The sequence below is a fragment of the Hyla sarda genome, chromosome 2 (assembly GCF_029499605.1).
Source record: "Hyla sarda isolate aHylSar1 chromosome 2, aHylSar1.hap1, whole genome shotgun sequence".
In the NCBI taxonomy this organism is placed as follows: domain Eukaryota; kingdom Metazoa; phylum Chordata; class Amphibia; order Anura; family Hylidae; genus Hyla; species Hyla sarda.
Window position 1 is genome coordinate 384,070,147 of NC_079190.1, and position 25,825 is coordinate 384,095,971.

At 43.8% G+C, this 25,825-nt stretch overlaps 1 protein-coding gene across 8 annotated transcripts in view; it reads left to right on the forward strand.

Annotated features, from left to right (window-relative positions):
• LOC130356692 (4-hydroxyphenylpyruvate dioxygenase) overlaps window positions 1-25,825 on the forward strand; it is a 139,532-nt gene that overhangs the window by 39,881 nt on the left and 73,826 nt on the right. For 3 of the 8 annotated variants that reach the window (XR_008888965.1, XM_056558549.1, XM_056558547.1), the window contains exon 1: window positions 14,944-15,044. The exons of 1 other annotated variant lie outside the window; for it this stretch is intronic. Coding sequence is in view for 3 of the 7 variants with exons in the window: in XM_056558549.1 (XP_056414524.1) it covers window positions 15,015-15,044 (30 nt within the window). In the remaining 4 variants the exon portion in view is untranslated. Of the gene's footprint in view, window positions 1-14,943; window positions 15,045-15,300; window positions 15,323-16,064; window positions 16,495-19,298; window positions 19,341-25,339; window positions 25,531-25,825 lie in introns of those variants that run through there. 4 more of the 8 variants (XM_056558552.1, XM_056558548.1, XM_056558550.1 and 1 more) reach the window with 4 other exon arrangements.

The following is a 25,825-nucleotide window of genomic DNA, read 5'->3' on the forward strand; positions in this document are numbered from 1 at the left end:
CGTTCACTTTAGAGAAGGTATTCGGATTATCCTCGTTCAGCATAATGTCATACAGTACGTTAGGAGCAGGTATGGGTAAGTAAGTAGCTTGTCATTTATGAGGGTTACCACGTGCGTACTTCATACACAATATAAACCGTCGTCACTGCTTTCCAAGTACTTATTTATGTTACGAATAGCATATTGTACTATGTCACTGTCCACGTATGGTAGTCTTCAGTGGTCATATGATTAATCAAAGATCCTCATGGTACAGATATTACTTTTTCTGTGTATCTTTAATTACCCTACAGTTTAGATTTTTGCCCACTTTATAGGCGTACTTTCATTTGGCGGCTAGGGCACAATTCAAGCCGCTTATTGGGTGTGTGTGTGTGTGTATATATAAGGCAAGTGTTACTCAGTCATCATGCTTGGTCAACCTCAAGTCATGATTTATGCATCATTGTAGTATAGAGGTAGTTAGGCTCGAGGCTTTCTGATAGTTGCCCTGACCACAAATATTGCCTAATCTGGAACATCTGCTGACCGTCAGCTGTCACAAAGTCTGAAACCATAATGATGTTCTCACAGGACTTGCAGTTGCCACATGGATAACATCCTACACGTGGGCCCCTGGAACTAAAAGGATTTGCATTCACAGGGACATAGTGGCTCCTAACCAAGGTGTCTTTTATACTCCTTCCTCTCCTTGCTGTCACTAGAACCCTCTTTGACATGAAGGGGGCTATTTGGGGATCTGACTGTAAAATTGGCCAATATTTTTGTAGATCTCGCATCCTTTGCCACTGACAATTGTACACTGATATGAAGCAAGTCTGGCTGTCCGTATTTCTACGTTTCGGGTGACTTTTTTTTTTTTTAGTAAGTCAGCCCTAGGGGTTCTCTTCGCTCTTTCATATGCCTTTTTGATGCATTCCCTGCTGTAACCCCTTTGTAGAAAAGTCAGTCAAATCCTCGCTCTGAGCTTCAAAATAATTCTCCATAGAGCGAATTCTGCGCATCCTTACAAATTGGCCCATAGGAATAGCTTTAATTGTGGAGCGTGGATGTGCTAACAGCGTGAATAGGGCATTTGTGGAGGTTCTTTTCCTGTAAACATAAGTCAGATAACCACTTGGGTCCCTATCCAGCCTGATATCCAGAAGGTTGATGGCCTGAGAGCTACAATTATGCGTTGACGTTAATGACATTTTCATTCAGATCTGTCATAAGAGTCCAGTTGGGACGGTGACCCCTGCCAAATGAACAGCACGTCATCTATATAACGCATCAAACCCTGCACATGCAGCACGCCCTATGCCCCACCACACACAAACAACTCCCTCTACCAGTAACCCAGGGGAAAAGGTTTGCATATGATGGGGCGCAGGCCACCCCCATGGCAGTCCCACATTCTTGTAGGTTAAAAAAACGTCACAAAAAAAAAAAGTGGCAGGTGTCCCGGTCCCATCTACTGGACTCAGGGAAAAATATTGCTCTCAATCCATCATCGTTTAATACATGTGTAAAGGGATTCTACATCTGCTGTTACTAAAATCATCTTTTCTTCCGCAAAAATCCCGTCAACCCTCCTCAAGACGTCCGTCGTATCCTTTACAAATGAAGATAAAGTCCCGGCTAAAGGTTTTAAATAATAATCTATGAACTTGCATATTGGGTCACATAACCTGTCAATTCCAGATACATTAGGACGTCCTGCGGGGTCCAGTGGATTTTTGTGGATCTCGGGGAGAAAATAAAAAGTAGGTACCTGTGGGCTAGGAGTCACTCATACACTTTTTTTTTTTTTTTTGTAATGATACCCTGTTCCAGGGCCTGTTCCAAGATGGTCTGGAGTATAAAGGAAACCATAGGGATTCTTACGAAAGATAGGGTTATAAGCCAATCTCTAAGCTGTCTCAATATCTCGCGTTCATATGACTTGGCCGGCCATACCACAACATTCTCACCTATGTCCGCTTGTTTAAATACTACATCCTCCAGCACCTGTAGCTCGCCAAGGGCCCTTCTCTGTGCTCTAGTAAGATTTTCATGGACAATAGCACCTGGTATCTGTTTGAATTCTTCGGACACCATTCGCGTAAAAATCTCGGAGGGAGACAAGGACAAAGGTGGGAATGTCTTAAATTTTGGGTAGACTGTGGTAGGGAACCTACCTAATTCCCCTCCTTCCTGTTCTCTCAATAAATCTTCCAAAATGGCAGCTGCGTTAAGTTCTTCTATGGTGGTGAGTCGAGGGTCAGGTTTAAAATGCAATTTTTTTTCAATTAAAACTTTGCGCACAAAGAGGTAGAGGTCTTTCAATGCTGAAACAATAATCAAATCCATTAGTAGGTGCAACATTTTAAACCCATTTTGAGGACATCAAGTTGTGGGCTAGTGAGGTGATGTGTGGAGAGATGAATTACCTGCATTTCATTTTGGGTCTTTTTCCCTTTATTCTGAGGAGGATATCTTTTTCCTCCTTTTGTCTTTGAGAGGATTGTGGTGTAGCCTCCCTATTATTCATATCCCTCAATCTTTGAGAATCATCAACTGAGGCCCTCGATGTAATCGAAGATGACTTAGATCTAGTTCGTGACCTAATCCCCTCTTGCTGCCATTCATAGACAAGATTTGTAGCCTCATCCTGTAGGTCTCTCCGATATGTCTTTGTTTACCTCAATAACTTCCTTTTTCCCATCTTGCATATTGTGCCTCTAAATCCTCATTTAATTTACCTAACTCTTCGTTAGGAAGGGCTTTCTTTATCTCGCCCTGTAAACTTTCTACCTCCTTCTCAATTTCAGAGAGAGAGTTTGTATTCATTTTAATCAACAATTGCATAAACCCTCTAGAACAATTTGTGCCAATTCCTCCCAATCATGTTTAATCTCCTCATCCTCAATGAGGAATGAGAGAAATACTTGGACTCTGAGTCCTCTGGATATTCTTTAATAAGATAATTTTCTAGAAACTTCTTGTTCCACCAAAGTTTGGTTCTCATGTGGAGAAGATCTCTTAACTGTGATGTTGCCTCTCTAACACTCCCTTCGTCTGCATTTAAAACCAATTCTGAACATTGATTAAACATCTCATCAATTTTAGAAAGCCACGCCTGTTCACGGGCCTTATAATCCATCTTGGTGGATGCTGTAAGAAACAACAATAGAACATACTTTAGAACAAAATAGTCCAACCGGCCGTTTGTGTCCACCATTAAATAAATGCAAATCGCCAGGCAGGGCCGGTTTTAGGCTTAACGTGGCCCTAGGCAAAATCAAAAGAGGGTCCCCAAAAGTCATAATAGTGAACTAACCAGATCTGCAAATTTTTGGTCACTTCAAATACCATAAATATATCTAAAAAGCAATTGAAAAGTCCCATCAAAACAAAAATAGTATTAATAAAAACTACAAATCACAGCGCAAAAAAATGACCCTCATACATCCCCATATACAGAAAAAAAACAGTTATAGGGATCAGAATAGTATGATTTTAAATTTTTGTATAGTTCCTCCACATTAGGTTGGCAGTAGAGCTCCCCCACATTAGGTTGGCAGTAGAGCTCCCCCACATTAGGTTGGCAGTAGAGCTCCCCCACATTAGGTTGGCAGTAGAGCTCCCCCACATTAGGTTGGCAGTAGAGCTCCCCCACATTAGGTTGGCAGTAGAGCTCCCCCACATTAGGTTGGCAGTAGAGCTCCCCCACATTAGATTGGCAGTAGAGCTCCCCCACATTAGGTTGGCAGTAGAGCTCCTCCACATTAGGTTGGCAGTAGAGCTCCCCCACATTAGGTTAGTAGTCTTCAACTACACATTTGGTCTTCAACGTTCAGCAGGAATTTTCACATTTTTCATAACATTTTCAAAATCTTAATTTTTTAAGGGACCAGTTCAGTTTTGAAGTGGATTTGAGGGGCCTTCATATTAGAAATACCCCATTATAAAATCTGTACCCCTCAAAGTATACAAAATGACATTCAGAAAGTTTAACACTTTAGGTGTTTCACAGGAATAGCAGCAAAGTGAAGAAGAAAATTCCAAATCCCCCAAAAATGCTTAAGCCAATTTCTCTCGAATATGGAATTACCACATATGTGAACAAAAAGTGCTCTCTGGGTGCACTGGAAGGCTCAGAAGGGAAGGAGCGACAATGGGATTTTGGAGAGTGAATTTTGCAGAAATGGATTTTGGGGGGCATGTCGCATTTAGGAAGCCCCTATGGTGCCATAACAGCAAAAAAAAATTACTATTTTGGAAACTACACCCCTCATGGCACATAACAAGGGTACAGTGAGCCTTAACACCCCACAGGTGTTTGACAACTTTTCGTTAAAGTCGGATGTGTAAATAAAAAAATTTCTTTTTTAACAAAAATGCAGTTTTTCCCCCAAATTTACCATTTTTACAAGAGGTAATAGAAGAAAATGCCCCCCAAAATTTGTAACCCCATCTCTTCTAAGTATGGAAATGCCACATGTGTGGACTTAAAGTGCTCTGCGGCCACACTACAATGCTCAGAAGAGAAGGAGCCACATTTGGCTTTTTGAAAGCAAATTTTGCTAAGATTATTTTTGGGGCATGTCGCATTTAAGATGCCCTTATGGTGCCAGAACAGCAAAAAAAGCCCCACATGGCATATTTGGGAAACAACACCCATCAAAAAATGTAATGTTTCATTTTCACGGACCACTGTTCAAAAAATCTGTCAGACACCAGTGGGGTGTAAATGCTCAATGCACCCCTTATTACATTCCTTGAGGGGTGTAGTTTCCAAAATGGGGTCATGGAGGGGGGGGGGGGGGGTGAGTCCACTGGGCTCTGTAAATGCACACGGCCTTCAATTCCAGACACATTATCTCTCCAAAAGCATAATAGCACTCCTTCTCTTCTGTGCATTGTAGTGCACCCGCAGAGCACTTTACTTTTTTGCCTTTTACCTCTTGAGAAAATGAAAAGTATGGGGCAACACCAGCATGTTAGTGTAACATATTATTTTTTGATTTTTTTTATATATTTTTTTTTTTACAATAACATGCTGGAGTAGACCGCAACTTTACCTTTTCATAAGGGGTGAAAGGAGAAAAAGCTGACCAAAACTTGTTGGGCCATTTCTCCCGAGTACGGAAATATCCCATTTGTTACCCTAAACCATTGCCTTGAAATACGACAGGGCCCCGAAGTGAGAGCGCCATGAGCATTTGAGGCCTAAATTTGGGATTTGCATAGGGACGGACCCGGATGCAAGAATTACACTTGACTCCGATTCCCAAATCGTGTTTCCCAAACAGGGTGCCTCCAGCTGTTACAAAACTCCCAGCATGCCTGGACAGTCAATGGCTGTCCTGCAATACTGGAAGTTGTTTTTCTGCAACAGCTGGAGGCTCCGTTTTGGAAACAGTGCTGTACCAGACGTTTTTAATTTTTATTGGGGGGGGGGGTGTAACTGTGTAGGGGTATATGTAGTGTTTTACTTTTTATTTTGTGTAGTGTTTTTACATGGGCGGGGGTTTACAGCGAGTTTGAGCTACAGCGGAAAATTTGCTACATCTCAAATTCGCTGTAAACCCCTGCCCGTGTGAATGTACCCTGTACATTCACATGGGGGGCAAACCTCCAGCTGTTGCAAAACTACAACTCCCAGAATGCCCTTTTACTGTCCGTGCATGCTGGGGTTGTAGTTATGCAACAGCTGGAGGCACACTGATTGCAAGACACAGAGAGTTTGTTACTAAACTCAGTGTTTCGCAACCAGTGTGCCTCCAGCTGTTGCAAAACTACAACTCACAGCATTTTCGGTCTATCAGTGCTTGCTGGGAGTTGTAGTTTGCAACAGCTGGAGGCACACTGGTTGCAAAAAACGGAGTTAGGTAACAAACTCAGTGTTTTGCAACCAGTGTGCCTTCCACTGTTGCAAATCTACAACTCTCAGCATGCAGTGACAGCCAAAGGGCATGCTGGGACTTGTAGTTATGCAACAGCTGGAGGCACAGTACTGCAACTCCCAACTTGCCCTTTGGTAGTTTGTTTATGCTGGGGGTTGTAGTTATGCAATTGCTGGAGGCACACTTTTTCATAGAAAAAATTTGACTCCAGGGCATGCTAGGAGTTGTAGTAGTGCCTTCTGCTGTTGCATAACAACAACTCCCAGCATGCTTTTTTTGTTCATGCTGGGAGTTATTGCTAGGCAACAGCAGGAGGCCAGCCTTACCACCTGCTGCTGCTCTGCCGAATCCTGCCTACCGCCACCGCCGCTGTTTCCGCCCCGGGGGCCCCCACTCCAGGTACATACTCCTAGCACCCGCTCTCGCCCTCCGGAGTCGGAAGAGCGGGTGCTGTTAGGGACAGCAGGACTCCTGATTCATCGGATGGTAACGGACAACGAATCAGGACTATCGTGAGGTGGCACCAGTGTCACCTCACTCCTGCTGCTATACGGCAGCCTATCGCCCTTTTTTCCCAGGGTCACCGGGGACCCGATTGACCCAGAATTGCCAATCTGAATTTATTGGCGATTTGCGACCAACATGGGGGGGGGGGGTTGCACGGGGGGAATAATTTCAGCAGGCATCCCAGTCCAGTCCCCACCCGGAGAGTGTCGGGGACCGGAATTCACACAGGCGTACAGGTACGCCCTTGGTCCTTGAGTACCAGGACGTCAGGGTGTACCCGTACGCCCGTGGTCCATAAGGGGTTAAAGGGGTAATCTGGCTATAAACATCATATCCCTGCGATCTCCGGCTCGGCAGCTGCAGTGCCAGGAACACGGAATCTTGGAGTTTCCGTGTTTGTGACATCACGCCATGCCTCCTCCATTCATGTCTCAGGAAAGGGGCATTACGGCTAGTACGTAGCTATCACGCCTCCTCCCATAGACATGAAGGGGGCGTGGCGGCTGTAGTCACCAGTCAACTGGTACGGAGCGGAGTTCGCTCTGTGCATGGATGACCGGGATGCCGCGCCAGAGATCGGATAGGGTATAAGATATTTTTTGTCGGAGTACCCCTCTAAGAGAATTTACTTACTCTCAGTGTTCCCTCCCAATTGGCTGCGCTGCACTATAGAGCAACACAAAGCGCCAGAGAATGTGCAGACTTTACTATATCAAGAATATGGAGATTGGACATGAAATGGGGGAATTTCGCCATTTGTTTGTTATATCGCAATCGCATACCAATATCGCAATATTTACCTTCATAATCTCTCATTTTCCCCTGCCCTAATAAAAAATATATATATATACTAGCTGAGTACCCGGCGTTGCCCAGTTTTTCCTTCCTAATCCTTGCTGGGGAGGAAAATAAACAAAGGAGGAAGCTTTTGACTTCATATCCCGTCCTCATATATTGTTGTCATATCCCGTCCTCCTGTCCCGACCTCCTGTCCCGACCTCCTATCCCGTCCTCCAATCTTGAGCTCCTATCCCGACCTCCTATCCCGACCTCCTATCCCGACCTCCTATCCCGTCCTCCTATCCCGTCCTCCTTTCCCGTCCTCCTATCCCGACCTCCCATCCCGACCCGCAATATGTGTACCAGGTATTGAAATATCTCCAGCCGTACGGAAGTTAATTGAGAACATACATTTCCCATTGATTTGCATGGGACTTTAAACAAAAACCCCGACCCTCACAAATAGGGGTAGTTAAGGGTTAAATTAACTATCCTATATTTTAATTGGACATATAAGTAACATGTGACCAAGTATTATTGAAATATCTCCAGCCGTTTGGAAGTTATGCAGTAACATATATTTCCCATTGACTTGCATGGGACTTTAAACATAAGCCCCACCCCTGGCAAATAAGGGTGAGTAAGGGTTAAATTACCTATCCTATGTTTGTTGTTGACATATAAGTAACGTGTGTCAAGTTTCATATTAATATCTTTAGCTGTTTTAAATTTTTTTTGAACATACACACGTTGAGTTTATATATATATATATATATATATATATATATATATATATTATCCTTTTTTTATTATGAATGTGTTTAACATCTCTCTAATAATACAATATTTAATATGGGTCTGTCGGTCACATGTTTTAGCAGTACCAGGTGAAGGGTGGTGGTAATGAGGTTACATTTAGTTGTACAATAGTCCTTTGAGTGCAAAGGTAAGGGACCCAGGACAGGTTAAAGTAACACACAAGAATTATTTATTTGGGGCGGAGGGTCAGAGGGTGTTTTTCAGCTGGCCAATCACTGTTTTTTTCCATGCTTTATACCTGAGCTGTCATCAAGTTGTCCATTAAGTTATCTGCAAACTATCAGTAAGAGAGAGTCCAGTGAGTTACATCAGTTTTACGTAATGGTAAGTACTAACCAATAGGTTTGATATTGTTACTTAGCTATAACTTTGTCGATGCATATGTTTGTGATGACGTCTAGTATGCAACTTTTTGCAATATGCTGTTACACTAGAATACATAAGAAACAACAAACAAGCAGTCAAATATATGACCAATGGATGCTCCTTTGACATGTAGCTAGAAGTCTTGAAAATGTTACAGTACAAATCTGATACCTCTTAACCCCTTGGGGACAAAGCCCATTATGACCTTAAGGACGAGAGCATTTTTGCATTAAGCATTAATAACTCAGGGATGCTTTTACTTATGAATTTGATTTCGAGAATTTTTTTCGTGACATTCTACTTTGTTAGTAGTAAATTTTCGTAGATACTTACATCATTTCTTGGTGAAAAATTCTAAAATTTCTGGAACATATTGAAAATTTAGCATTTTTTACTTTGAATCTCTCTGCTTGTAAGGAAAATGGACATTCCAAATAAATTATGTATTGATTCACATTTACAATATGTCTACTTTTGTCAATGTTTGCATCATAAAGTTGACATGTTTTTCCTTTATGAAGACATTAGAGGGCTTCAAAGTTTAGCAGCAATTCTCTAATTTTTTTTAATGAAAATTTCTAAATCTGAATTTTTCAGGGACCAGTTCAGTTTTGAAGTGAATTTAAAGGTGTTTTTAGAATGGTGCCAGAACAAAAAATAAAAAAAACACATGGCATACTATTTGGGAAACTAGACCTCTCAAGGAACGTAACAGGGGGTATAGTGAACCTTAACACCCCACAGGTAATTGACAAATGTTTACTAAAGTTGAATGTGGAAATGAAAAATTTTATTCACTAAAACGTTGGTGTTGCCCTAAATTTTTCATTTTTACTAGGGGTAACAGGAGAAAAAGCCCCCCCAAACTTTGTAACGCTATTTCTTGAGTAAGGAAATACCCCATATGTGGATGTAAAGTGCTCTGCAGGCACACTACAGGGCTCAGAAGAGACAGAGCGCCATTGGGCTTTTGGGGAGAGAATATGGTTGGAATGGAAGTCGGGGACCATATGTGTTTACAAAGCCCCCGTGCTGCCAGAACAGCGGACCCCCCCCCCCCCACATGTGATCCCATTTTGGAAACTACACTCCTCACGGAATGTATTAAGGGGTGCAGTGAGCATTTACACCCCACAGGTGTCTGACAGATCCTTGGAACAGTGGGCCGTGCAAATGAAAAATGTAACTGCTCACTGTACCCCTTATTACATTATGTGAGGGGTGTAGTTTCCGAAATGGGATCAAATGTGTGTGTGTGGGGGGGGGGGGCACTGTTCTGGCACCATGGGGGCTTTGTAAATGCACTTGGCCTTCAATGCCAGCCAAAGTCTCTTCTGAGCCCTGTATTGCAACCACAGAGCAGTTTACATCCACATTTGAGGTATTTCCTTACTCAAAAGAAATGGGGTTACATATTTTGGGGGGCTTTTTTCTATGACCCCTTGTGAAAATTAAAACTTTGGGGTAACACCAGAGTTTTAGTGAAAACTAAAAATTTTTTTTTCATTTACATGTCCAACTTTAATGAAAATTTGTCAAACACCTGTGGGGTGTTAGGGCTCACTATACCCCTTGTTACGTTCCGTGAGGGATGTAGTTTTTAAAATTGGGTCATATGTGGGTGTTTTTTTTTTTTTTTTTTTTGCCTTTTTCAGAACCACTGTAACCAGCAGCCACCCCTGTGCAAATCGCCAGTTTAGGCCTCAAATGTACATGGTGCGCTTTCACTCCAGAGTCCTGTAGTGCGCCCACAGAGAATTTTACATCCACATATGGGGTATTTCCGAACGTGGGAGAAATTGTCGTTTTTTTCCTTTTACCTCTTATGAAAACGAAAAGTATGGGGTTAACAGCATGTTGGTGTTAAAAAAAAAAAAAAAAATGCTGGTGTACACCCACATTTTACATTTTCATAAGGGGTAAAAGGAGAAAAAGCCCCCCAAAATTTGTAGCGCAATTTCTCCTGAGTACAGAAATACACCATATGTGGCACTAAACTGTTGCCTTGAAATTTGACAGGGCTCCAGAGTGAGAGAGCGCCATGCGCATTTGAGGCCTAAATTAGGGATTTGCATAGGGGCGGACCCGGATGCAAGCATGGCGCTTGCATACACACCCTATGGCAGTGTATCCCAAACAGTGTGCCACCAGCTGTTGCAAAACTCTCAGCATGCCTGGACAGTCAATTGCTGTCTGGCAATGCTGGGAGTTGTTGTTTTGCAATAGCTGGAGGCTTTATTTAGGAAACAGTGGAGGGGGGACTGTGTAAGGGGTATGTGTATATGTAGTGTTTTACTCTTTATTTTATGGTAGTGTAGTGTAGTGTTTTTAGGGTACATTCACTGTTGGGGGTTTACAGCGAGTTTCCCACTGGGAGTTTGAGCTGTGGCAGGAAATTTGCCGTGGTATAAACTTGCAGCAGGAAACTCACTGTAAACCCCCGCCCGTATGAATGTACCCTGTACATTCAAATGGGGTTGGGCAAACATCCAGCTGTTGCAAAACTACAACTCCCAGCATGCCTCGACTGACCATGCATGCTGGGAGTTCTAGTTTTACAACAGTTGGACGCACACTGGTGGGGAAACACCTAGCTTGGGTCTGTTACCTAACTCGGTGTTTCCGTACCAGTGTACCTCCAGCTGTTGCAAAACTACCACTCCCAGCAAGCTCTGACAGTTGAAGGGCATGCTGGGAGTGGTAGTTATGCAACAGCTGGAGGGGCACAGTTAGGAGACCACTGTGTAGTGGTCTCCAAACTGGCTCTACAGATGTTTCAAAACTACACATCCCAGCATGCCCAGACTGTCCAGGCATGCTGGGAGTTGTAGTTTGGCAACATCTGAAATGCCACATGTTGGAGAACTACAGCGCCCAGCATGCCAGGACAGTCTGGGCACGCTGAGAATTGTAGCTTTGCAGCATCTGGAGGGCCACAGTTTGGAGACCATTGTACAGTCAACTGCTGGTCACCCACTGCCACCACAGAGTGTCCGGGCCATCACCAAGGTAACCCCCGCTCTGCCCGGACTTCCAGTGACAGGTAGAGCAGGGGATCATGACATTTGACCCCACCCCCTCCTGCCATTGGTCGATCAGTCCTGACTGACCAATGGCAGGGGATAGGAGGAGGTGGCACCTCAGCCCCAACCATCCTGAACGATAGGAGCGAGGTGGCAGTCTCTGACAGCTCCGATCATCCTTATTTTCTGGGCAATCGGGTCACCAGTGTTGGCTAGCGAATAACGGCGATCGCCGACAAGCAGTCATCCTGTTCCAATCACCGCCCCGTGCACGCCCTTGGTCCTTAACAATCAGGGAGCAAGGGCATACCTGTACGCCCTTAGTCCCCAACAGGTTAAACTTAGGTAGAATACTTTCTTTGTGTAACTTAACCCCTTAAGGACTGAGCCCTTTTTCACCTTAAGGACTCGGCCATTTTTTGCAAATCTGACCACTGTCACTTTAAACATTAATAACTCTGTAATGCTTTTAGTTATCATTCTGATTCCGAGATTGTTTTTTCGTGACATATTCTACTTTAACGTAGTGGTAAAATTTTTTGGTAACTTGCATCCTTTCTTGGTAAAAAAAATACCAAAATTTGATGAAAAATTAGAAAATTTAGCATTTTTCTAACTTTGAAGCTTTCTGTTTGTAAGGAAAATGGATATTCCAAATAATTAGTTTTTTTTATTCACATATACAATATGTCTACTTTATATTTGCATCATAAAATTGACGTGTTTTTACTTTTGGAAGACACCAGAGGGCTTCAAAGTTCCGCAGCAATTTTCCAATTTTTCACAAAATTTTGAAACTCGCTTTTTTTCAGGGACCAGTTCAGGTTTGAAGTGGATTTGAAGGGTCTTCATATTAGAAATACCCCATAAATGACCCCATTATAAAAACTGCACCCCCGAAAGTATTCAAAATGACATTCAGTACGCGTTTTAACCCTTTACGGGTTTCACAGGAATAGCAGCAAAGTGAAGGAGAAAATTCACAATCTTCATTTTTTACACTCGCATGTTCTTGTAGACCCAATTTTTGAATTTTTGCAAGGGGTAAAAAGGAGAAAATTTTTACTTGTATTTGAAACCCAATTTCTCTCGAGTAAGCACATACCTCATATGTCTATGTAAAGTGTTCGGCGGGCGCAGTAGAGGGCTCAGAAGGGAAGGAGCGTCAAATGGTTTCTGGGGGCATGTCACCTTTAGGTAGCCCCTATGGTGCCAGAACAGCAAAAAACCCCACATGGCATACCATTTTGGAAACTAGACCCCTCGAACGTAACAAGGGGTAATGTGAACCTTAATACCCCACAGGTGATTCACGACTTTTGCATATGTAAAAAAAAAAAAAAAATTTTTACCTAAAATGCTTGGTTTCCCTAAAGTTTTACATTTTTAAAAAGGGTAATAGCAGAAAATACCCCCCAAAATTTGAAGCCCAATTTCTCCCGATTCAGAAAACACCCCTATGGGGGTGAAAAGTGCTCTGCTGGCGCACTACAGGTCTCAGAAGAGAAGCAGTCACATTTGGCTTTTTTGAAGGAAATTTTGCTCTGGGGGCATGCCGCATTTAGGAAGCCTCTATGGTGCCAGGATAGCAAAAAAAAAACACATGGCATACCATTTTGGAAACTATACCCCTCGGGGAACGTAACAAGGGGTAAAGTGAACCTTAATACCCTACAGGTGTTTCACGACTTTTGCATATGTAAAAAAAAAATAAAAAAATTTACCTAAAATGCTTGGTTTTCCAAAAAATTTACATTTGTAAAAAGGGTAAAAGCAGAAAATACCCCCAAAATTTGAGGCCCAATTTCTCCCGAGTACGGCGATACCCCATATGTGACCCTTAACTGTTGCCTTGAAATACGACAGGGCTCCAAAGTGAGAGCGCCATGCGCATTTGAGGCCTAAATTAGGGATTGCATAGGGGTGGACATAGGGGTATTCTACGCCAGTGATTCCCAAACAGGGTGCCTCCAGCTGTTGCAAAACTCCCAGCATGCCTGGACAGTCAACGGCTGTCCGACAATACTGGGAGTTGTTGTTTTGCAACAGCTGGAGGCTCCGTTTTGGAAACCGTGGCATACCAGACGTTTTTCATTTTTATTGGGTAGGGGAGGGGGGCTGTGTAGGGGTATGTGTATATGTAGTGTTTTTTTACTTTTTATTTTATTTTTTGTGTTAGTGTAGTGTTTTTAGGGTACAGTCACACGGGCGGGGGGGGGGTTCACAGTAGTTTCTCGCTGGCAGTTTGAGCTGTTGCAGAAAATTTGCTGCAGCTCAAACTTGCAGCCCGATACCTACTGTAAGCCTCCGCCCATGTGAGTGTACCCTGTACATTCACATTGGGGGGGACCTCCAGCTGTTGCAAAACTACAACTCCCAGCATGCGCTGACAGACTGTACATGCTGAGAGTTTTAGTTTTGCAACAGCTGTAGGCACACTGGTTATGTATCACGGAGTTTGTGACCTTACTCAGTGTTTCAAAACCAGTGTGCCTCCAGCTGTTGCAAAACTACAACTCCCAGCATGTACGGTGCATGGTGTAAGGTGACTGCTGGGAGTTGTAGTTTGCAACAGCTGGAGGCACACCGGTCATGAAACACTGAGTTAGGTAAAAAAAAAAAAAAACTCTAAGTTTCACAACCAGTGTGCCTTCAGCTGTTGCAAAACTACAACTCTCGACAGCCAACGGGCATGCTGGGAGTTGTAGTTATGCAACCAGCAGATGCACCACTACAACTCCCAGCATGCACTTTAGCTGTTTGTGCAAGCTGGGAGTTGTAGTTATACAACAGCTGAAGGTACACTTTTCCATAGAAAAAAATGTGCCTCCAGCTGTTGCAAAACCATAAGTCCCAGCATGCCCATAAGGGAATGCTGGGAGTTGTGGTGGTCTGCCTCCTGCTGTTGCATAACTACAGCTCCCAGCATGCCCTTTTTGCATGCTGGGAGCTGTTGCTAAGCAACAGCAGGAGGCTGTAACTCACCTCCTGCTGCTGCTCCATCGCAGGCTGTCCCTCGCCGCCGCCGCTCCTCGGGCCCCGATCCCAACATGGACTCCGGGGATCGGGGTCCCCAGCACCCGGGGTCGTCTTCCCACTCACGCCCTCCGGAAGAGGGGCGGAGCGGGTGCGGGAGTGACACCCGCAGCAGGCGCCCTGATTGGTCGGCCGGTAGTCCGGCCGACAAATCAGGGTGATCGTGAGGTGGCACCAGTGCCACCTCACCCCTGCAGGCTCTGGCTGTTCGGGGCCGTCAGAGACGGCCCCGAACAGCCAGTAATTCCGGGTCACCGGGTCACTGGAGACCCGATTGACCCGGAATCACCGCAGATCGCTGGACTGAATTGTCCAGCGATCTGCGGCAATCGCCGACATGGGGGGGCATAATGACCCCCCTGGGCGATATGCCGGGATGCCTGCTGAACGATTTCAGCAGGCATCCGGCTCCGGTCCCCAACCGGCTAGCGGTGGGGACCGGAATTCCCACGGGCGTATGGATACGCCCTGCGTCCTTAAGGACTCAGAATGCAGGGCGTATCCATACGCCCTGCGTCCTTAAGAGGTTAAAGCAAAGTAACATGGAATGACTAGACTTTACCATATCTATTTAAAGAATGAATAATGGGAGGTAATCCAGGGCACACATCCAATGGCCTCTGGCAAGCATAATATGCCCAATGTAGGTTATCCTTACAACAAAGCCAGTAGCCATATTTCTTTTTAAGAATCTTAGGGGGAGATTTATCAAAACCTGTCCACAGGAAAAGTTGCCCAGTTACCTATAGCAACCAATCAGCTTGCTGCTTTCATTTTTAACAAGGCCTCTGCAAAATGAAAGAAGCAATCTGATTGGTTGCTATGGGCAACTGCACCACTCTTCCTCTGCACAGGTTTTAATAAATCTCTCCCCTAGTTAATTAGGAACACATAGAAAGTGAAGAAAAAAGAATTAAAGGGGTTATCCAGGGAAAAACTTTTTTTTTATATATCAACTGGCTCCAGAAAGTTAAACAGATTTGTAAATTACTTCTATAAAAATTTGTAATCCTTTCAGTACTTATGAGCTGCTGAGTTTGAGTTGTTCTTTTCTGTCTAAGTGCTCTCTGATGACACCTGTCTCGTGAACTGTCCAGAGTAGAAGCAAATCCCCATAGCAAACCTCTTCTATTCTGTGCAGTTCCCGAGACAAGCAGAGATGTCAGCAGAGAGCACTGTTGCCAAACAGAAAAGAACAACTCAACTTCAGTAGCTGATAATTATTGGAAGGATTAAGATTTTTTATAGAAGTAATTTACAAATCTGTTTAACTTTCCTGGAATACCCCTTTTAAGATGCTTTTTATTTTATTTTTGTTTATAAAAAGGTTTTAGATTATTGAATTGTTTACATATTGCATTGCTTTTGATCGCTTTGTGGTGAAGCACTATGTGGAAAGCCTTGTGGGGGTGTAGGGTAGTTGGGGTGTTGCTCTTCAATATAAAAAAGGGTGCTGTTAACCATTGTCACTTGTGACGCCAGGGTGAGGGTTAAACTCTGTAGTGATGCTGGGCCTATCTCCACCCTTCCCAAGAGCGATAGGTGAGTGTAGAATAAATTGTCCACAGCAGTGCTGAACTTAAAACTTGCAGGAATCTTTACTGAAGATTTTCTGTATATGCAGTAACGATAACAGTCCAGATAACAGAGTCTTTACAAACAGCACAGCAGTGATTGACAGATGCTTAGGACCGGAAAGTTCCTTTAAGATTTTGAGGATTGTATTTGCATAGATCCGCTGGATTTAGGGGTTAGATTAGGTCCAGAGGTCTTGCTGAGATAGCGGGGAATTGTGTGAACTATCCGTCTCTAGCGCAGGCCTAAGCCGAAAGGCTTTGGGCCTAGTAATTTGTCTTGTAAGCTGCGGAGGTCCTACCTCGTCCAAAGTCAGCAACCCAAGAGAGCGACAATATGGTGCAGCTCCCTTATATTGGCAGGGACTGGCCGTTTTGGATTGGGCCAATCAGCTGTCACTCACCGTTACAATGGATTGTGGGTGATCACATGTCCAAAACCACCAAAGGTCCTTTAGCAAAAACCATAGAATTCTGCAACCCGGTCACATGACCCGCAGGTCCTGCGACGCTAAAACAGTGAGTAATACCATATACATTTATTTAGATAGATAATATTTACAAATATTAAGTGACTAGGGTTTAAATGAGGAAAGCGAACCCCGACAGTCCTAGGGACTAACTTTGGACTAATTACCAAGGCACCGCATGAAATACGGTGCCGTGACACCACGCATGTATCAAAGCATAATAACTTAATCTGTTTCACACAACTCCTAATGATAACATCCATGTTTTATTTGTTTGCCATAAAACCAACTTTTCAAGCCATAAAAAACAAATGTGATTTTTATCATAAGAAACAGTCAGCATTACTGATGTAAAAGTATTTCAAAGACTTGACCCCTTTCTCAATATTCTTGATATGTTCAATGTTTTTCAAAAGTTATATTACTTAAAGCATTACTGTTATTCCTTAAAGGGGTTATCCACCATAAAGTGATTTTAGTACGTACCTGGCAGACAGTAATGGACATGCTTAGGAAGGATCTGCGCTTGTCTTGGGGCTAAATGGCTATGTCATGAGATTACCATAACACTGGATAGCTTTTTGTGAACTTGTATTTCCTGTTTGACCTTTCTTTTTTCGACTACAAATCCCACAATTCCATTTTCCTCCCTCCCACACATCAGCCACCCCACCCATTGAAACATAAATGAGCAGCGTCCATCAAAAGACCTGTGGTTTTCAATCAGGGTACCTACAGCTGTTTCTGATTGATCTCTCTCCCACCAAGCGATCCCTCCACCCATTGAAGCAGACAGCCTCCCTGTCATCAGCTGACTAGTGAGTCAGGTCTCAGCCGCATTGCAAGCTGGGAAAAATCTGTGACAACAGTCATTTTGTATGCTGGTAAATATAAATATTGGAGTGAAAATCACAGAAGAATTGTGAGAAAACTGTCACAGACAGGTACAGACACTATGTTATGAACTACACTAACTTTACAGCCCCTGTAGCATAGTCAAATAAAAAAAAATCCTGGAATACCCCTTTCAAACTTTTGACATATCATACAGATGTGAAAAGTTATGACCGGTTACAGTCTCATTACTGAGACTGCCACAGATCTTTAGCTATAGCTGTCAGGAGCACAATGCAGAGAAGACTGGTTCCATAGACTATAATGTCTCCTGCAGCGAGTCAGTGAACGCCAAGTAAGGTGTGCTGCTGTACTCTTTAATTGGCTATGACTAAAGATCAATTGGGGTCCCAGCACTGTCATACGAATCAATCAAAACTTTTACAACAGTTTTTGGAAATGAATGTAACGCTTTACACTGACAATAACCAAACAAAAGTAAACAAAACAGGTTGATTTTGGCAATATATCTATATTCATTGTGTATAGTGGCCACCTGAATCTACTCTGGTGAAAGATGTCGGAGTAAAGCCGGATCGGTCATGCTGGATTTTATCAAGACGATCTTTGGTCAGAGGGGCTAAATGCAGCTTATTCCCTTCTCCATTTTAATGGGTACTCCGCTGCTAGACATCTTATCCCCTATCCATAGGATTGGGGATAAGATGTCTGATCACGAGAGTCTCGCCGCTGGGGCTCCAGCGATCTCCCACTGCACCCAATGTCTTAAACACTGGGTTCCGGCAGCAGTGGTCGCGACATCATGGCCACGCCCCATTGTGATGTCACTCCATACCCCCTCTATTTATGTCTATGGGAGGGGGTGTGATGGCTGACATGTGTGACGGCACGAGGGGCATGATGTCTCAATCACGGCTGCCCACTCCAAGGGGGAACTCCGCTGGGGCACGGGAGTATCCCTTTAAACACCAGAGAGGAATACCTATCAGACAAATAAGTATTAGCTTTCTCAAGTGTAAGGCCAAATTTATTCATATATTTATCAGTTGTCCTTTCCCTACTAGATCTCTACCATGCAGTGTGAGATGGAGGCACATGTAAACAATTATGGTGCAGTGATGGAAGCAGCAGTGACATAACAAATCACATGACCACTACATCCAAAACATCCCATGCAAGTGCCAACGTATACAAGTGCCGTACAAGTACTTTGCTTGCTCATCTGGTCCTGTACAATTGTTCACAATCTCTATATTCCTGATACATGATACAAGTATTGTAGAGGAAGTAAAACTTATGAAGACAACTTAGGACTGTGTCACATAATTTGTCAGACATAAAGCAAATATTTTCAAACAAGCCAAATCCTTTAACCTCCCTGGCGGTACGATTCTTTCTGGAAATTTGTACCAAAAGCGGTACAATTTTTTGCACTGAATCTCACATCTCCCCCCCCCGCCCATTTCACATCTCCCCCATCACATTCCCCCTCCCTTATCACATTCCCCCTCTCCCTTGTCACATCCCCCCGTCACATTCTCCCCCCTCCTTGTCACATTCTTCCCCCCTTGTCACATTCCCCCCCTGTCACATTCCCCCCCTTGTCACATTCTCCCCCTTCATGTTACATTCCCCTCCCCCTGTCAAATCCCCCCTTTGTCACATCCCCCCCTTCATGTCACATTCCCCCTCCCCTGTCACATTCCCCCCTCTTGTTACATCCCCCCCCCCTTGGCACATTCCCCCCTGTCACATTCCCCCCTCCCCCTTATCACATTCCCCCCTTGTCACATCCCCCCCCCCCCCCCCTGTCACATTCCCCCCTTCTCACCTTGTTCTGCAGCAGAATACACTGGGTTTGCCGGGCAGATTTCAAACCTAGTGTATTTGCTGCAGAACAAGTCCTTTCCCCTTCAGCCAATCACAGGCTTTACACCACTGCGGCCTGTGATTGGCTGAAAAGTGAAAGGTCCTGTAAGATGAATAGAGCAGTGACCAGAGCGCACGGAGGGGAACGACATCTGCAGGGACCGGGACTAGGTGAGCAAAAGGTTTTTTTATTTTACTACTTTTTCCTTTTACATTTAGCTCAGTGTTTTTCTGACAGGGCGCCTCCAGCTGTTGTGAAACTACTACTCCCAGCATGCCCGGACAGCCTTTGGCTGTTCGGGCATGCTGAGAGTTGTAGTTTTGCAACAGCTGGAGGCCCCCTGGTAGGGAAACACTGACTTTTAGTATTTTTCTTTACCTGCTCTGGCTGGCCCCCGCCACGGGAGCCGACCAGAGCAGATAATCGCAAGTTTTCCCGGGGGCCGCATCGCTATATCGCATTGCTTTTGCGATATATCGTGCAGCCCGGCCGGGAATTCTGTAATTCTACCCCGAGCGTGACTCGGGGTTACCGATCCTGGCAGGGAAAATTAACCCCGAGTCACGCTCGGGAATACCGCTCAGGAGGTTAACATGTACCTGTCAGTACAAAAAAGGACCTATATATCCCTAACTAATAGCATTTATATGTTGCTCACTTGCTTTGTGTTCTTACCTTCTGGAGGGGGCGTGGCCGTCTCTCTCCCTCATTGTGGATGACTCATCTGCGAGCAACCTGGCAGTCTGCAAATTACTGCACTCTGTAACCCTTTCTTCTCTGGGCAGTCTGCAAATCACTGCACCGTAGTTTTTATGCATAGCTGTCATTATGTGTATCATTCAGCTTTCACAGACTCCTGAATGTCTGATCAGCTTCTTTGTCATTCAGAAGTCAAAGAAAGATTTGGCTATTCAAGCATCCTGGGAGTTGTAGTTTTGCAACAGCTCAAGCTTTAGTGTTTGTAAAGCACTGTGTTAGAGCAGTGTTGCCTTTAGCTGTTGCAAAACTACAACTCTCAGCATGCCCACACATTCTTTTTCTGTAATTTTGCAAGAGCTGGAGGCACACAGCTGGAGAATACACAGCTCTAAAACAGAGTTTTTCAAAGATTGTACCCCCAGTTGTTGCAAAACTACAACTCCCATCATAGGAGTTGTAGTTTAGGAACAGCTGAAGGCTGTAGTGGTGCAATGGTGATATCCTATTCTGGATACCAACACACTTTTTATTTTTTATTTATTTATTTATTTATTTTCAATAAATGTACACTGCTAAAAAAGTAAAGGGAACACTTAAATAACACAATGTAACTCCAAGTCAAACACACTTCTGTGAAATCACACTGTCCACAATCAATTTCACATGCTGTTGTACAAATGGAACAGACAACAGGTGGACATTATAGGTAATTAGCAAGACACCCCCCAATAAAGGAGTGGTTCTGCAGGTTGTGACCACAGGCCACTTCTCAGTTCCTAGGTCTCCTGGCTGATGTTTTATTCACTTTTAAATGCTGGCGGTGCTTTCCCTCTAGTGGTAGCATGAGATGGAGTCTACAACCCACACAAGTGGCTCATGTAGTGCAGCTCATCCAGGATGGCACATCAATGCGAGCTGTGCAAGAAGGTTTGCTGTGTCTGTCAGCGTAGTGTCCAGAGCATGGAGGCAGGAGACAGGCCAGTACATCAGGAGATGTGGAGGAGACCGTAGGAGGGAAACAACCCAGCAGCAGGACCACTACTGCCACCTTTGTGCAAGGAGGAGCAGGAGGAGCACTGCCAGAGCCCTGCAAAATGACCTCCAGCAGGCCACAAATGTGCATGTGTCCACTCAAACGGTCAGATACAGACTCTATGAGGGCCAACGTCCACATGTGGGGGTTGTGTATACAGCCCAACACAGTGCAGGACATTTGGCATTTGCCAGAGAACACCAAGATTGGCAAATTCACCACTGGCGCCCTGTGCTCTTCACAGATGAAAACAGGTTGACTTGGCTTGCAATGACGTTTCAGAGATGAAGGAATCTTTTATCACACTTGGTAATGATGTACAGGATTTTGCATCCACTGTTTTCATTTTTTGAAGTTCTGCCTGTGCATAATGTTCAGAATGGTAGGCAGAGGTGCATTAAAGAGTTCAACTTATGGCTTAGTAAATGGTGTCAAGAGCAAGGATTTGGCTTTGTGTCTCATGATAGCTCTACTTGGAATAGAAAGGAACTGTACAAAAAAGATGGTTTGCATCTTTCTCTCAAAGGAACAAATGTACTCAGTGAACAATTCCAAGAATTTGCTAAGGAGTATTTCAACTAGGAAGGGGGGGTGGGCAAAAGAGTGAAAATCCATGAGTCCAATTGCCCCCCGAAACAATGCCAGAACATGTCAGTAGCACAGAAGTTAAAGGGGTACTCCAGGCAAAACCTTTTTTATATACATCAACTGGCTCCGGAAAGTTAAACAGATTTGTAAATTACTTCTATTAAAAAAATCTTAATCCTTCCAATAGATATTAGCTTCTGAAGTTTTCTGTCTAACTGCTCAATGATGATGTCATGTCCCGAGAGCTGTGCATGATGGGAGAATATCCCCATAGGAACTGCACAGCTCCCGGGACGTGAGTCATCAGAGAGCAGTTAGACAGAAAACAACAACTCAACTTCAGAAGCTAATAACTATTGGAAGGATTAAGATTTTTTAATAGAAGTAATTTACAAATCTGTTTAACTTTCTGGAGCCAGTTGATATATAAAAAAAAGTTTTGGCCTGGAATACCCCTTTAAGAAATGACAAACTCAGAGTCCTGTCTACAAATGCCCGCAGTTTAGGTATCAATGAACTTGGGTCAATAATGGCATCTGAGAATGTAGATTTAGTGGCTGTTACTGAGGCATGGTTTAATGAAAGTAATTAGAGATGAGCGAACTTACAGTAAATTCGATTTGTCACAAACTTCTCGGCTCGGCAGTTGATGTCTTTTCCTGCATAAATTAGTTCAGCCTTCAGGTGCTCCGGTGGGCTGGAAAAGGTGGATACATTCCTAGGAAAGAGTCTCCTAGGACTGTATCCACCTTTTCCAGCCCACCGGAGCACCGGAAAGCTGAACTAATTTATGCAGGAAAAAACTGCCGAGCCGAGAAGTTCGTGACGAATCGAATTTACTGTAAGTTCGCTCATCTCTAAAAGTAATGACTGGGACATATCCATACCAGGGTACTCTTTTTACACAGAAGAGACAGAGAAGGCAATAAAGGAGGAGGAGTGGCCCTATATGTGAAAGACAGCATAAAATCTAACCTAATACAGGTTAGTGAGGCAAACAGTCAGTTTTGGTTACGTTGCAGTTTGGTAATCAGACAGTAACTTGTGTAGGTGTGATATATAGACCACCAGGCCAAGTTAAAGAATTAGATGATCTACTAGTTGAATAAATAGCTAAAATGACAATGAAAGGAGAAGTTATCATTATGGGGTACTTCGATCTTCCGGATATAAACTGGAAAACCAAAATAGCCAGTTCTGCCAGGAGTTCAGATATTCTAAATTCCCTACTGGGATTATCTCTACAACAAGTGGATGAGGAGCCAACCCGGAGGGAGGCCATTTTGGATTTGGTATTCACAAATGGGGATTTCGTATATGATGTTGTTGGAGGCGAAAGCTAGTGATCACTAGTCAGTGTGGTTTAATATAAGAACAGTGAAGGAGTCACACCACACAAAAACCAAAGGTTTTAGATTTTTGAAAAACAGACTTTTCAAAAATGAGATTAGTCATAAATGAGTCCCTATCAGACTGGAACAAATTACATGGAGTCCAGGAGAAATGGGACTACTTAAAACACGCATTATTGAAGGCAACAGAAAACTGCATTAGACTTGTCAGTAAAAGCAGGAAAAGGAAGAGACTGTGGTACAAGTGGTCAAAATCTTGTTCAAAATCATAAACAAGAAGCTAGCATTTAGTAATTATAAAACAACCCAGAGCAATGAAGATAGGGAAATCTACAAGAACAGGCAGAGACCAAACAAGTTATAAGAACTTCTAAGGTGCAGGCAGAAGAAAAAATAGCTCAGTCTGTGAAAAAAGGGTGTAAGACATTCTTCAGATATATAAATGAAAAAAGGAAATTAAAACAAGAAATAACTAAATTAAAAATGAAGGAAGGTATGTAGAAGAAAATAAGGGGCTAGCCGACTGCCTTAAAGGGGTAGTCCAGTGGTGAAAAACTTATCCCCTATCCTAAGGATAGGGGATAAGTTTGAGATCGCGGGGGGTCCGACCGCTGGGGCCCCCTGCGATCTCTCTGTACGGGGCCCCGGCTCTCCGCCGAGATAGCGGGTGTCGACCCCCGCACGAAGCGGCGGCCGACACGCCCCCTCAATACATCTCTATGGCAGAGCCGGAGATTGCCGAAGGCAGCGCTTCGGCTCTGCCATAGAGTTGTATTGAGGGGGCGTGTCGGCCGCCGCCTCGTGCGGAGGTCGACACGCCCCCTTCCCGCCGGCTGTCGGGGCTCCATACAGGAGATCTCGGGGGGCCCCAACGGTCGGACCCCCCGCGATCTGCAACTTATCCCCTATCCTTAGGATAGGGGATAAGTTGCTCACCACTGGACTACTCCTTTAATGAATACTTCTGTTCAGTTTTTACAGAAGAAAAAGAAGGAAAAGGACCTCCATTAGAGAGGAAAACTAAGGAACCGTTTGATGCATGTGCCTTTACAGAGGAAGAGGTTCTATGTTTGCTGTTCAAAGTGAAGAGAAATAAGTCAGAGGGGCCTGATGGGATACACCCAAAATTTATTAAAAGAGCTTAGTGGTGAGCTAGCAAAACCATTAACAGATTTATTTAACCAATCACTGGTAACAGGAGTCGTCCCGGAAGATTGTAAATTAGCAAATGTCGTGCATTCACAAGAATGGTAGTAGGGAGGAATCAATCAACTATAGACCAGTAAATCTGACATCAATAGTGAGGAAATTAATGGAAACCCTACTAAAGGATAGGATTGTGGAACATCTAAAATCTCATGGATTGCAAGATGAAAAACAACATGCGTTTACTTCAGGGAGATCATGTCAAACAAATCTTATAGAATTTTTTGACTGGGTGACTAAAATAATAGATGGCGGAGGGGCAGTAGACATCGCATATCTAGATTTTAGTAAGGCTTTTTACACTGTCCCACATAGAAGACTTATCAATAAACTGCAGTCATTGAGCTTCCATATTGTTGAATGGATTAGGCAGTGGCTGAGTGACAGACAACAGAAGGTTGTAGTCAATGGAGAATATTCAGAGTAAGGTCTTCTTGCCAGTGGCGTACCTCAGGGATCTGTACTGGGACCAATAGTGTTTAATATCTTCATTAGCGATATTACAGAAGGTCTCAATGGTAAGGTAAGTCTTTTTGCTGATGACAAAGATATTTAACAGGGTTGGTGTTCCTGGAGGGATACGCCAAATGGAAAAGGATTTATGAAAACTAGAAGAATAGTCAGAACTCTGGCAACTGAAATTTTAATGTGGATAAGTGCAAGATAATGCACCTGGGGCGTGAATATAGAATATTTGACACAGTCCTGACCTCAGTATCTGAGGAAAGGGATTTAGGAGTAATTATTTCAGAAGACTTAAAGGTAGGAAGACAATGTAATAGAGCAGCAGGAAACGCTAGCAGAATGCTTGGATGTATAGGGAGAGGTATAAGCAGTAGAAAGAGAGAAGTGCTCATGCCACTGTACAGAAAACTGGTGAGACCTCACTTGGAGTATTGTGCGCAGTACTGGAGGCCGTATCTCCAAAAGGATATAGATACTCTAGAGAGAGTTCAGAGAAGAGCTACTAAACTAGTACATGGATTGCAGGATAAAACTTACCAGGAACGGTTAAAGGACCTTAACATGTATAGCTTAGAAGAAAGAAGAGACAGAGGGGATATGATAGAGACTTTTATATACATAAAGGGAATCAACACGGTAAAGGAGGAGAGCATATTTAAAAGAAGAAAAACTACCACAAGAGGACATAGTTTTAAATTAGAGGGGCAAAGGTTTAAAAGTAATATCAGGAAGTATTACTTTATTGAGAGATTAGTGGATGCATGGAATATCCTTCCTGCAGAAGTGGTCGCTGCAAATACAGTGAAGGAGATTAAACATGTATGGGATAAGCATAAGGCTATCCTTCATATAAGATGAGGCCAGGGACTATTGATAGGATTCAGATTATTGGGCAGACAAGATGGGCCAAATGGTTCTTATCTGCCGACACATGCTGTTTCTATGATAGGATCATGGAGACGCCGTGGAGAACGTTCTGCTGCCTGCAACATCCCCGCATGACTGATTTGGTGGTGGGTAAGTAATTGTGTGGGTGGCATTTCTTTAGGGGGCTGCACAGCCCTCCATGTGCTTGCCAGAGGTTGCCTGACTGCCATTAGGTACCGAGGTGAGATCCTCAGACCCCTTGTGAGACCATATGCTGGTGCAGTTGGCCCTGGGTTTCCTCCTAATGAAAGACAATGCTAGACCTCATGGGGCTGGAGTGTGTCAGTAATTCCTGCAAGAGGAAGGCACTGATGTTATGGACTGGGCCGCCCATTCCCCAGCCCTGAATCCAATTGATCACATCAGGGACATCATGTCTCGCTCT